Source organism: Chinchilla lanigera, unplaced genomic scaffold (assembly GCF_000276665.1).
Source record: "Chinchilla lanigera isolate Chin_1 unplaced genomic scaffold, ChiLan1.0 scaffold00010, whole genome shotgun sequence".
NCBI classification, from domain to species: Eukaryota; Metazoa; Chordata; class Mammalia; order Rodentia; family Chinchillidae; genus Chinchilla; species Chinchilla lanigera.
Genome location: NW_004955411.1, coordinates 4966634 through 4979133, shown reverse-complemented (window position 1 = coordinate 4979133; position 12500 = coordinate 4966634). Strand labels below are relative to the sequence as shown.

Below are 12500 nucleotides of genomic sequence, written 5' to 3'. Positions count from 1 at the left end.
TAAACACTTGTATTTGTGAACTGTTTAGGAATGAGGCAGCTTCTCATTCCAGCCCCGTAAATCTGCATCATAAAAACAATTGCCCCTCCCCGTCTGTCAATCTTTCCCCTATCAGCGGGTATTAAACGACTGACCCAGGAGCAAGGACACTGCTGACATGCAGGGAGGGGCCTCGGCTCGCCCCCAGCTCTGTGTATTGAACACTGAGGACCTGGTGGCTTTCGGGGGTCACATTCTAAGCGGGCTGTTATTCTCTGCCCTGGGGACTAAAGGCACGTCCAGGGGAAGCCCCTTCCAGGGCCTGGCGCTGTTTCTGAATTAGTAAAGATAAAATAGTCTGTTTTTTAAAATATGATTCACTAAACTATGTGGGGCTATTTTCTCCAGCATGGTAATTAAACCTTTTGCTAATTCTTACAATTTAGACATTTTATGTATCTGAACTCTCATATAATTATATTCTCATTCTTAGAGCAAATTCACTTCTGTTTTTGCTAAATTTTCTTTTTCAAGCCAACCAGAAATCACAAAAGCTTTCTAAAGACGCAGAGGTCAGCTGTGCCATTTGTAACCTGGGCGGGACGGGCTGAGCCCGGCTCCTCCCACCTCAGGGCCCCTCCCAGTCTCTCCCAGGGACAGGCTGCAGCCTGCCCCGAAGGGTTTGCTGCTGACTTCTCTTCACCTGAGCGGTTACACCCACGTCTGCCTGGCAGAACTGTGCTGGAGCAGAAGCTCGTCGGGTAGACAAATGCTTCCCTGCGGAATGTCACAGCGAGTCCTCGTGTCGGAGCACCCTGCCCGCCCATCTGCTCAGGGGCTTGAGCTGGCTTCTACCCCCGGTGTGCTGGCGTACAACCCCGTGTGTCAGAGTATTTTCCTCAAGTTGCTGCCGGCTGGTCCTGCCTGCCACAGACCGCCCAGCTGTGCTGATGCTGCCAGCTGTGTTTCCAGAGCCCTGGGACTCCTCGGGCTATGGGAGGCTGTGGTCTGGCCCAAGTCACCCCGCAGAGCCCAGGCAGACCAGGTCCCACTTTTCACACTGTCAATTTGCCGTTCAGTCTGCATCCTAAGCAATGGTCAACTTCAGCCCCGTGGGGAGGCTCCTTGGCCACAACTGTCACGGGCCTTCCCAGGGTTACTCGGCCGGCACTGGGTGAAGACCAGGCAGACAGACCGGGGGAAGGGCTTGAAGACCCGAGGGGGACCCTGGAGGATTCACCCTGGACTCTTGGGGAAGCGGCTTGCTTGCTGGGTCCCCACAGTTAGACAGGGCGACTGAGAAGGGGCGAGGGTTCTTCGTCTGACTCATCTCCTGGCTCCTGACCCTTCTGGGCCCCGCCCTCCAATTCCTTGTAACTTACAGGCCTACCGAGAAGCCCTGCACGGGGTAGTGGGTGGGGCCCACGGGGTGTCTGATCACCCTGCTCTGTCTCCAGCAAGAATCCTTTGGGCCATTGAACTGAAATTCTCCTCACCCTGGACGCTTCCTGTTGCCCGCTTGTCCACTGCTGCTTTCAGAGGGGCCCCCACTTCAGGACTCCATTTCAGCGGCCCCTGCACCTACGTGGCAGTCCTGAGTGAAGGGCTCCTCAGTGTAGCTTGAATAATTTTTGCTTTGATGAGAAGCAAAAGAGAAAGAGAGGGAAAGAAGGGGGTGGGCGAAGAGAGCAGTACTGAGACAGAGGCGGGGTGGCCAGCTGTGGGCGAACTATGTACACTGTCAGACCGCTGAGGACTTTCTGCCCATGGCTGTGTTGAGCTGCCTGGTCCTCAGGGTAGTTTGTATGAGGTCCTCAGGGGTGGAGTGCACGGGTGATGGTGGCGCAGTGGAATCTGAGTGGTAGGAAAGAAGCTGGCTCTCTGAGGACAGGTGCTATCCCAGGGGCCGGGCAGCCCACACCTGGTGCTTTTCCCTGCTACACTGATTGTGTCTGGGCTCGGCCAGGGGCATGGAGCCTGAGGTCCCAGCCTGTGACACGGGACACACTTCATCGTCCTGCCGTTGGGTGAAAAGCCCGTCCTTCCCTCAAAGCTTCGTGACAGTGAGATGCCGCAGGAGGCCGTTACGTGCAGGGAACGGCAGGCCCTACACTGCATAGTCCTGTGGGGACGAGGCTAGGAAACTGTGTGGACATGAATGGGGCCCGGAGCTGGGTGAGGCCAGGACTATGCAGTCGGGTCCAGGGGCCTCAGGGGCTACTGCCGCCATTCCCCATTCCCTTGGGAGCCACCCATTCTGTACAGCATCCCGCAGGACATGTTCTACAGGAAAACCCCCAGTCAGGAGTGGGCTTGAATATGCCTTTAGATTTCAAGGCAGCATTTTTAAAAGCACAGGGAGGACAGAAGACAGAGGCCTCTGGGGTCTGCAATCCCAGGGAAGCAGGCGAGAAGTCTGCGCAGACAGTGGAATGTTTGCGCTCCAGTCTGCCCTGGCCCTTCGACGTGTTTGCTTTTCGGGGTGGTTTGCACAGGAAGCCCCTGCATTCTCTTTCCTTTCAGAAGCCTCTGAGCAGCTCCTCTCCCAGGAGAGGCCCACGCCTTTGTTCTCAAATGTTAATCAGTTTTTAAATCTCCTAACTGCATCCTGCCCCAGCTCCTTCTTACAGGAATAGTGAGCACCTGGCACCAAACCTACTAGTATTTTCAGCTCATTTTTTTTTTTTTTTTACTGTCTTTTGTCCCCAAGTTCCTGGGCTCCAGAACTGCAAGGACTTGGGTGCTGCCCACTTCTTCTTTGCCAGCAGCACTTTGAACGGCTTCTGAATCAGCCAGGGTGAGCTGCTGACCGGGCTGAAACGCAACACCCACCACACCGCTGAGCCGAGAACCCCACCATCTTTCTCCTTGAAAAGTTAAGCAAAATTTTCTTTGGAAAAGCAAAACACAACAAACCAAAAAAACCCCACCAACAACAACAAAGAAGGTTATTTTTGCAAAACACTTTTATGCCCAACTTACCCACACTGGAACCCAAGTTTAGACTCCACTCCCCAAAGAGGCTCCCACCTACAGGCCAGCGCCCACGGGAGGGGGCGGAGGAGGGCGCAAGCACCCACTGCAGCTGCGCAGAGCAGGCAGGGAGGCGGATGAAGGAGAAGGAACACTTTTACTTGAAAAAGTCATGGCATAATTTGGATGTTTATTCACACTGAGAACTTAACATGGAGCTCAAATTCAATCCAGTTTCCAGGAGCCAAGGGTGTCGCTAAGATAATGCTTTGGGAAGAAATGGCTTCACAATATCAGGAAACAACACAGCCCCTAACCCTGCCCCGGCACCCCCAGCTGAAGGAGAAGCTTGGTGCTGAGTGGCTTATGCAGTCCAAAAGGTCAAAGTTCTCTGCACATCGCTGCTGGGGAGGGAATATGGCCCACCACGCTGCAGGGTCAGAGCCCACAGATGGCTCACGACACGAACTTCGGAAGCTAAAGCATGCGGGCAAGGTGCCGCGCAAACCCACACCTGCCCCTCGCACTGGCGTGGCATCCCGGCTCGCGCAGCAGCCTCACACCATGGTCATGACCTTCAGTGCCGCTGGCTGGAACCTGCGGATCTTTTTCTTCAGGGCCTTGGAGGCCTTGATGCGGCACAGTCTGGGCACGGGAGGCAGAGGGGGTCTGCTGCCGGCTGGGGCCCGGGAGAGCTGCTGGGGGGCTGCTTGAGGACACGCCTGCTCTCCCCGGCCGGCCACCGCCCGGTCTGGCTCCAGGCGGCTGCTCCTGCCCTGGACGCTGCTTTCTGAGTCACTGCCGCTGGACTCCCCGTCCCCGAAGCGGCTGGCAGTGTGGTCGCTGGCTGCCTCCTCCTCACTGCTCTCGGCGATGGTGGAGTGGAAGAGGGAAGAGCACTCAGCTGAGTGCTCGGAGAGGTCGGACTCGCTCCTGGCCTCCTGACGGACCAGCACGGGTCTGTCCTGGGCCTGCGGGCCACTTGCCCTCCTGGCTGCAGGTCTGGTGGGCTCAGCACCGCTGGCTGGGCAGGGCTTGCCCGAGATCTCCACGCTGGACTTCCAGGGGCGCTGCTTCCTCCTCGCAGCTGAGCTGAGCGGGGCTGCGTCAGCGGGGAACAGGGCCTGGGATGATGCCTGGTAGCCCTGCTGCTGGGCCACCACCAGGGGGATGAGGAAGGGCATGGGGTAGAGGGTGGACTCTGAGCAGGACCGTCCTGGGGCCTCCCCGGCCAGTGAGGGCCTCCTCTGGAGCCCACGCCCTTGGGGCCTGTGCCACAGGTCCCACTCTGGGGCCAGTTGGGGTGCTGCGTGGACACCTTGGTGTCTCTTGGGGAGGGGCGGTGGATGCCTCCCAGACCGGGGTGCCTTGTCACTGGCCCTCCTCCTGATCTTCACGGCCTTGGTCTTGGGGATTGCTGTCCTCAGCCTGGACAGGGAGGCTTCACCAGCAGCACAAGGCAGATGGACAGAGGACCCGAGGGCTCGTGGGGGGCTCTCACGGCCCACACTCCTGGGGGCGGCCAGGATGCAGCTGCTATGGGGCTGCTGGGCCTGGGGGCAGGGAGGAGGGCCCACAGCTGTCTTGCCACTGGCACAGGGATTCCAGGGGTTAGGCCCCTCCTCTGAGGGGCTGCTAGAGGGTGGGGTGTCCATGAGGGGTGTGGGTCCCTGCTGCCTGAAGCCATCCCCCTGCCCAGCCTGGCTTGAAGCTCTCACTCCCAGGCTCCCTCTCCCTGGGGCGTGGGCCAGCTTCTCGGGCTGGCCTCCACTGCCCTGTTCCTGGTCCCCTGGCTTCCGTGGGAAAGGAAACACTTCATGTCCTGAGGGTCCCTGCTCCCCAAAGACACCCCCCTGGGCGGCCTCTAGGCCCCGCAGGCGCAGCAGCCTGTCAATGTAGGCTCTAGGTTGGCCCACTTCACAGATGGGCACTACCAGGGATGTCCTCTGATCCCTGGGGACCAAGAGCAGCTTCCTGGGGGATGAGTGGCTGGGCCGCCAGGGGCTCTCCTTGGCCAGCGTAAATAGTGGGCTCTGCAGGGCCACTGCGTGCAGTGGGCTGGGGTATGGGTACACTTCCCGGCCCCCCCTGGACACGAGGTCACGCTGGTAGGTGGGGTCCACCATGTGGGCCGGGCCGTCGGTCCCCTGGCAGAGGAGGGAGGCGGGTACAGCATCTGCGCCCATACTCTGGAGCCCCTCGTCCACTGGAAGGACCCTCTCAAGGTCACCTGAGAAGGAAAACCAACACTTCAGCAAGGGAAGCATTCACATGGGGTGAGCTCCTCCCCGGGGCCCGTGTGCGAAGCTCAGGAGCAAGGGGACAGCAGGTCAGCCACTGCAGCCACGGCACCTGGGGCACCTCGGGGTGTGGGCAGGTGAGTGCGGGCACCTCAGCAGGAGCAGGAGGACGAGTTAACTGGGTGCTACGTTGCATCTGCTCCGAGGCTGCCCAGAGATGCAGCTCTGCAGCCCACTGAGTTCCAGACAGAGGTCAGAGAGGTGAGGACATAACCCTGCTGGGTGGTCCGCAGGGATCTGAGAGCAATCTCTGGGACGCTACAGGAGAGAGGTTCGCACTAACACTGCTCTTCTATTATAAATGGAGTGAGGACCAAATGACCTCTTAAGGAGGAATGTGGCTATATCCCCACAGGCCACTCTGCTACAAGTGTGGGTTGGTCAAGGGATGTGGAAGGCTCCTAAAACCGATCTCTATTTCACATAATAAGAAAACTCCACCCCCGTCCATCATGTGTAGGACAGGGCATCTGGCTGCTTCTCTGTCTGCAGACAGCTCCACATGGGGTCTGCTCCGTCCCAGCATGGCTGGATGGCTGCCCTCTGTCACCCCCTAGCCCCTCTCCTGCCTCTCTCTCACCTGTGGACACTGGCCTAGGCCGGAACACACCCCGGGGCCGGCCTGCGCCTGCCTCACTGTCCAGGCACCTGCTACCCTCCTCGGCAGGCTGGGGTGTCCATTGCGGCACGGTGCTCTCATCAGCAGATCGGGGCCGCCAGTCACCCATGCCGGGCCTGGGCTTGCAGGGATGGCAGGCAGGCAGCAGACTGCTCAGGGATGGGGCGAGGTGGTCACTGCATACAGAGGCACAGGAGGTGGACAGAGAGCAGGAACCAGCATCACTCAGCTCGTAGAATCCTGGAAAGCAGACACGGGCAGGTGGGTGCACACCCTGGGGACCCTGCCCTGAGGCCTGAGTGCCTCTCTGCCCCTCTGCCTGTCCAGGCCCAGGAAGGGTGGGGAGGACCTTCCCAGCGCCTGCATGGCCCCGGGGTTCAGAACCCCCTGCCCTGCACCATGGCCAGTTCCTGGCCAGGGGTCCCACACCCAGAGAAAGGAGAGGCCTCTCCTCTGGTCCTGGCCCCTGCAACAGCCTCAGGCATCTTCCTCCTCCTGCCGTCCTTCCTGTTCTTCCCTCCTGTGGGAAGGGAGGTCCCCCCGCCCCACCTTGTGCGCACATCCTAGGCCAGACCCGCAGCAGGAGGAGCAGCAGACATCCCTGCAGGCTTGGGCCACACAGGGCTACCACGGGCTGTCTCTGCCAGTGAGCACAGGGGCTTCTGTGTCCAGCGGCCACGTGGGGAAGGTCAGGCGGACAGCACAGGTGACCAGGGTCACACATGACAGCAGTGACTGTGGCCTTCCAGGCAGACTGAGGGAGGAGGGGCATCCTTATCAGCCTTTCTCAAACCCATGGGTTTAAGCACAGGTATGTTCTGTGGCTGCGGAATGGATGGCCACACTCTTCACGAAACGTAAACAGACCAGTCAAACTGTCTCGGCTCTGAAAGAAGTGAGAAACTCACCGGAGCTTTTATCCCCTCCAAAAGCAATACTTTTCCAGTGCGTGTGTGTGTGTGTGTGTGTGTGTGTGTATGTGTGTGCGCGCGCGCGTGTGCATGCGTGTGCACCCAGTGGATAGATGCAGACGCTGCACCCCGGCTGTACCTGAGCTGGGCCTGCTGTCGCTGTCTGGGCCCTCTCCTGATGCCCTGCACATGCCCAGCTGCAGCTCACTTATCTGCAGGTCCAGCTGGTCCAGGTGGGTCTTGAGGCCGGCGTCCTGCCGCCGTAACCGGGACTGAGGAGGCAAGAGAGAGAAACGAAACTGATGGAAGCGTAGAAATCCAAGCTCAAGGCCCCGAGGGAGAGAAGACACACGAGGTGACCCGAACCTGGGGGACGCACACCTTCCTAGCCGGCCGTGCACCTCACGTAGGCCGAAGTGCTGCCCTGCTCTACCGGCACAGAAGGAAAAAGTCCACTCGCCCCGCCCCACCCCACATGCACACCACACAGACGTTTTTTCTCTTTTTCCTCCAATGCAAACTTTTGAAACTTAGCAGTTTCCAAGGAGACACTGCTTTATCGGGATGCAGGATGTGACAGTTTGTACAACTGCACAGTGAAAAGCAGAACCCGACACCGGCAGCAGGCGCCGCCACTGACGTTTTCACCCGTTTCGCTTCCTTTCAGCCCGAGGTGAGGATTTACAGGGTGTCACTGTGCCCTTCACACAGCAGACCTCGGGTGGTGGCCCCTGGGGAGGGTGAGCCCTTGCCCTCCAGTGGAAAATTTTGGGGAGACTGCAAGGCCACTTCTGCGACTGAGTTCTCTTTTCCGATCCAGAGTAATTTCATTTTTTTTCCCTCACTGGGTATGCAACCTAGGACCTCATTCATGCCACAGGGAAGAGCCTGGCCATGAAGCTGTACCTGCAACCCTTGAGTAATTTCCTGAATGGCCACAGGTTTTGCTGAAGCTGCTAAGAAGATCTCTCTCAGCAAGCATCAGAGGCCTGCAAGTCAGAGTATATCACAGTGAATACTTCTGAAACCCACTGGGGGGGGTCTCCTTGTTTTGTGGGAGGGTCTCCTTATTTGAGAGGACCCATCACAGGTCTGCCCTGGGCCACTTCTTCTTTAGGGCTTGGAGCTGCGACTCTAGAGGGGTTATTTTGAGCGCCAGCTACAAAAGCTTGTGTGTCTATCATCTACCTATCATGAACATCATAACATACACATCCTTTATATATACGTGTATCTATGGACACATGTATGTGTGTACCTCTGTCCACGAACTTAATTCATCCTGTGATTCTGAAAAAGATGGCCACATTCATGTTCACGCAGGGAAGATGGCTGCGTTCATACTCATTACCCCATGCAGAGATCACCATCAAAAACAAAACTTTGCTAAACGCTTCTGTTTACAAACTACGTTGTTCACAAGTAAAAGTGTCCGTGAACCAAGGCAGCACTGTCTATGTCTAAAACGAGCCCTGAGCCTTCAGTAAATGCTGATTGCTTTCTTACGTTTATACAGCTGCACCTTGTTTTCCAGATGCACTATATACATTTGTTGTTCCCACTAAGGAGTTTAAGGCGAATAATTAATGAATGGAATTATGTGACTCATCCTGTTGAAGAAAATGATTCCATTTCTAATGGGAAATTACCGCAATAATTTCAGTAGCATAGCAGTTACCATCAGAGAGACGTGAGTAATAACAACTTCCTGTTTGTAGGAGTCTCTTCTGTACGGTTCTCGTCTAACACCCGAGCTGAGCTGAACTGGACCTGGCCAGCGTGCAGCCAAACGCCCTGCCCCACTCAGCAGCTCCTCCCGCAGCGCGGGGCCCTGGAACAACCTGGAGATCTGAATGGTGACACAGTAGCAAAGCCAGGATGATGCTGGAAACATGCACGGAGCAAAACCAGTTCTGAGCTAAACGAAGCTTCACGCTCGTGGCGCTGCCAGATGGTTCCAAGGGTCCTGGCTTCCTACCTTGCCCACGTTCACATTTCCACTCTCAACCAAAGAAGCCCAGCTCTCACAGACAGGCACTCAGCCTGCCTACCATGCACGCAAAACAAAAGCGGAAACGAAAAAGATACCGTAATTCACCAAAGGGCCGGTCTCTGTACTTTTCTACAAGCGATTTTTTTTCTCCTGTCACAAAACTATGAGACACAGAGAAAGTTCAGTTCCTTTGTCGGTCCTCCCCTGAGTGCTTACAGCCGTCTCTGACTTCTCTTCCAAAGCATGCCCTTCCCTTTCTCCCCGGGTCCCCAGCTGCCTTCTTTCTCTCTCCTACACCCCTGCCCAAGCCCTGCCCAGTGTGTGTGTTGGGGTTCACTGCTCCGCGATTAACGTCTGCCCAGCCAGCCTCGGGGATGGTTTCTGATTAACTGTGAACAGGGGCCCCCAGGCCCGGGTTCTCCCCGCTGTTTCCTCACATCCTCAGCCCCTCCCGTCCGCAGCTCCCCCGTTACGCCGTCCTCCTGACCCTTCCCACCATCCCTGTTTCCGCCGCCCTTTCTCAGTAAGGGTCTTTGCGCAGAGTCTCAGTGACCAAGGAGGAGCATGGCCCACAGCAGGCCGGGCGTGGGGCCCGGCTCCTCTAGTCCACCTGGCCAGTTTCCCCAGAGGGCCTGGGGGACACCTCGGCTCCGCCTCCCGCTGCCAGCCTCGGCCCACTGCAGGGCACAGGTTCTCACTGGGGGGTTGAGGGACCCCAGGGCAGTTGGTTAATTTTCCAAACTGGGTCAAGGGGTGGGGCCTGGTGTGTGGGAGCACTCACACCAAGGTCCCTGGTCCCTTGCAGACCCTGGGCTCAGGCCCTGGGACACTCTGGGCAAGACCGGGACCCTGCGTGCCAGCCAGCTTCCCAGGGAAAGACTAGAAGTGTGAAGTGTCAGAAGACTGGAACTAACTGCTAACACACCTCCTCACTTGAGAATTCCTGCAGGAGAAAGCTGCAAAGGACTCCACTACGCGTTCTTCCAGTCTTCACACTTCCAGTCTTCTGACACCAGAAAGTCTGAGAGCCTCTGTTCTTGGGGTGGGCACCAAAGGCAAGCATGTGGGTAACCCCTTTCTTTGAAATGGTTCTATTGCACAGAACGCTTTGATTTGCATATGCTTTGCTTCCCCAACTGACAATTCTGAATTGCCACCAAGCAAGAGCTTTATGGCACAGTCAGAGGGCAAAAATTAAAAGTACCTTAAAGTTCAGGATACAGAGATAGTATCTAAAACACTTCCTTCTTTTCCTTGAAAGCTAAGAAGGCACAAAGGAAGCATTTTATGCATGAATGACTTACTCTGTAGGAGGCATCGGTATACCTAAGTTAACTGGGAAGGGGCTGGTGCTCTCCCATTGGACCCTTGGGTGACAAGCCCCACTAACCTCAGAGAAAGCCTGCTGGGGGCCTGTGGATGCCTGGGCCTTGCTCCCGAACCTGACCTAGCTCTTAACCTGCTTTCCTCCGCTCTCTGTGTGTTTACAAAGCCAGCACAGCCCGCCAAGGAAAATACTAGGCATCGTGTTTACAGCTGCAGAATCAGTGTGTGGCTTGCTCTTCCAGGGCTTACTGCTGCGTCCTGCCCGAGTGGAAAGGCATTGTTGCTAGCCGCCCCTTTTTAGAGCAAGTCACAACCAGCCAGGCCGAGGACTGGGAAAGTCCCCCGCTTAAGATTTCACTGCACCCCCTGCCCTTTGCTTTGCTTGCTGCCCACCCAAGGGCACCTCTTCCATAGACACAGTAGCACCTGCGGTGGAAGATGCAGCTTTCAGGCCACCCTTGGGCAGGGCGCCGGTGGGTGGGTGACGTCTCTTGCCCTGTGTACAAAAGGAAGAGGCACAAGGCGCCTCCCGCAGGTCTGCACAGCCACTTCTGGCCACAGCTGGCCAGACTGTAGCTGACTGCTGGGTTTGGCGGACACAAGTATTCTTTAGCGTAGAAATCATCTCTCCCTTGTGCTGGCAATCAAAGTCACTGATTTAGTTCTTCAGCAAAGCCCTACTAAGCACCTACTGCTGTACTCCCTTGGCGACTTCTGACACCGCACTTTGCAGGGTGTGGCCCATGTGAAGAGCAGGCTCTTTTTCACGTGACAGGCAAATCCCGCAGAATGCTAACACACCTCCTCACTTGAGAATTCCTGCAGGAGAAAGCTGCAAAGGACTCCACTACGCGTTCTTCCAGTCTTCACACCTGCAGGAGGACGCAGGCCTGGAAGGCTGGGGAGGGCAGCACTGGGGGCTACCCAGGGACTGGTGTACCTACGCTAGACCAGAGCCTGCGGATGGCTTTCTTCATTACAGACCTCACGTCACTCCTAAGTTTTCCCCTGCATGAAAAATGGGAGTATTAAGTGCTGGGTGATGTCAATTCAATTATTGTTCTCTTTTGATCACATAATCCTTTCCAAGAACAAAGTTTCAAGACAAAGTCTGCCTGTTCCTTCTGGTCCCACACTTAAAAAAAAAATTTTTTTTTTTAAACAAAAACCTGTTTGATCTCTCCCAAAAGGCAACTCATAATGTAATTAGAAGCTGAGTGTGCTTAGTATATTGCTGCAGCTAAGTTAGTCATCAGCTGCGTCCTGACCCCTAGACAGAGCGGTTCACAAGTGTTATACACCTGCGGACTGCATGCGCCTGGCTGAGGTCACGCAGACGCCCAGAGAGGCCGGATGAAATCTCTGCGCAGTGGACACATCTCTTCCAGCTCTTCCTCACCCATGGGAGGTTAGGCAGGACCCAAGCAGGGCTGGCCCCTGCTCCAGGGTGGCACAGAACCCACAGACCTGCTGCCCGGGCCACCATGCTCAGGCAGGCTACCCCCATCTCTGCAACAGGGGAGACAGGAAGGGTCCAGGAGGTGTCTCCAGACCACGACTTCCCAGTTCCTTAACCCTGAAGTATTTGCCCAGGTGAGGGCCTGCTGAGCTAAGCTGACAGGAATGCTCACAGCCTCACGGAGACTTATTAGGCACTTGTGAATGACGCGACTTTTAACAGGGCAGATGGGAATTCCTAATGGAAAAGAAATTCCACTCGGTAACAGAATTGACTCAGAGAGACATCTGTAGCATTTCTGTTTTTCTTTTCGAAACACTGCAGCACTGAAAAAACTCTTTTGAGCTGTTCCCTGAGAGCAACACGAAATCATACACGGCAGAAACAACCAGTTTAGTAACAACCCCAGTACATTTTCAATGCTATGGAAGGGAACTGGACCCCAGAGGGCCGAGGGCAGAGACCCAGGGCAGACAGCGCGTCTGGGCCCCCATCGCAGCCCCCATTCAGACTAGAAGACAGCTTCTTACACAACAGTTCACCGGCCGGAGCGGGAGAACCCGCGGATACCCACGTCCCTGAGTATTTGCTCAGAGGCGCTACCGCTTCAGCGAACGGCCCAGCGGGTCCAGGTGCGCGCCCCACGCGGACGTGCGCTCCCGGACCCAGCACGGTGCCGGGGCTCGCGGTCCCAGAGGTGAGGCCGGACTGGCGGGCGGATTCCCGCCAGGGGAAGTCAAGGCAAGGCGTCCCCATCAGAACCGCAGGGTCGCAGTCAAAACCAGAGCCGCCAGTAACCTGCCGGCCCGAGCACAAACCCGCATGGGCTGCTCTGGAGTCGGGGCCCGATCGGGAACGGATCGGGGCTGGAATCCGGCCCATGACCCTCGCGCACCTCCCGCCCCCCGCGCACGGCCTGCGCGCCGCTCCCCGCGCCCCG

The 12500-nt window shown here is 56.9% G+C and overlaps 1 protein-coding gene and 1 long non-coding RNA gene across 2 annotated transcripts; one reads left to right on the top strand and one right to left on the bottom strand.

Annotated features, from left to right (window-relative positions):
• Positions 1-3122: 3122 nt before the first annotated feature.
• On the bottom strand, positions 3123-7054 carry Dact2 (dishevelled-binding antagonist of beta-catenin 2; the record flags this gene model as incomplete). The annotated part of the gene is given in 3 exon segments (XM_013510920.1): positions 3123-5182; positions 5833-6111; positions 6922-7054. Coding segments are annotated over 3 exon segments (2085 nt in total), but the record flags the coding sequence as incomplete, so codon positions are not given.
• Positions 7055-7064: 10 nt separating this feature from the next.
• LOC102024319 lies at positions 7065-9640 on the top strand. Its single transcript, XR_259917.1, has 3 exons — positions 7065-7137; positions 7317-7455; positions 7644-9640. It is a non-coding gene; the product is annotated as an uncharacterized LOC102024319 (long non-coding RNA).
• The last annotated feature ends 2860 nt before the right edge of the window (positions 9641-12500 follow it).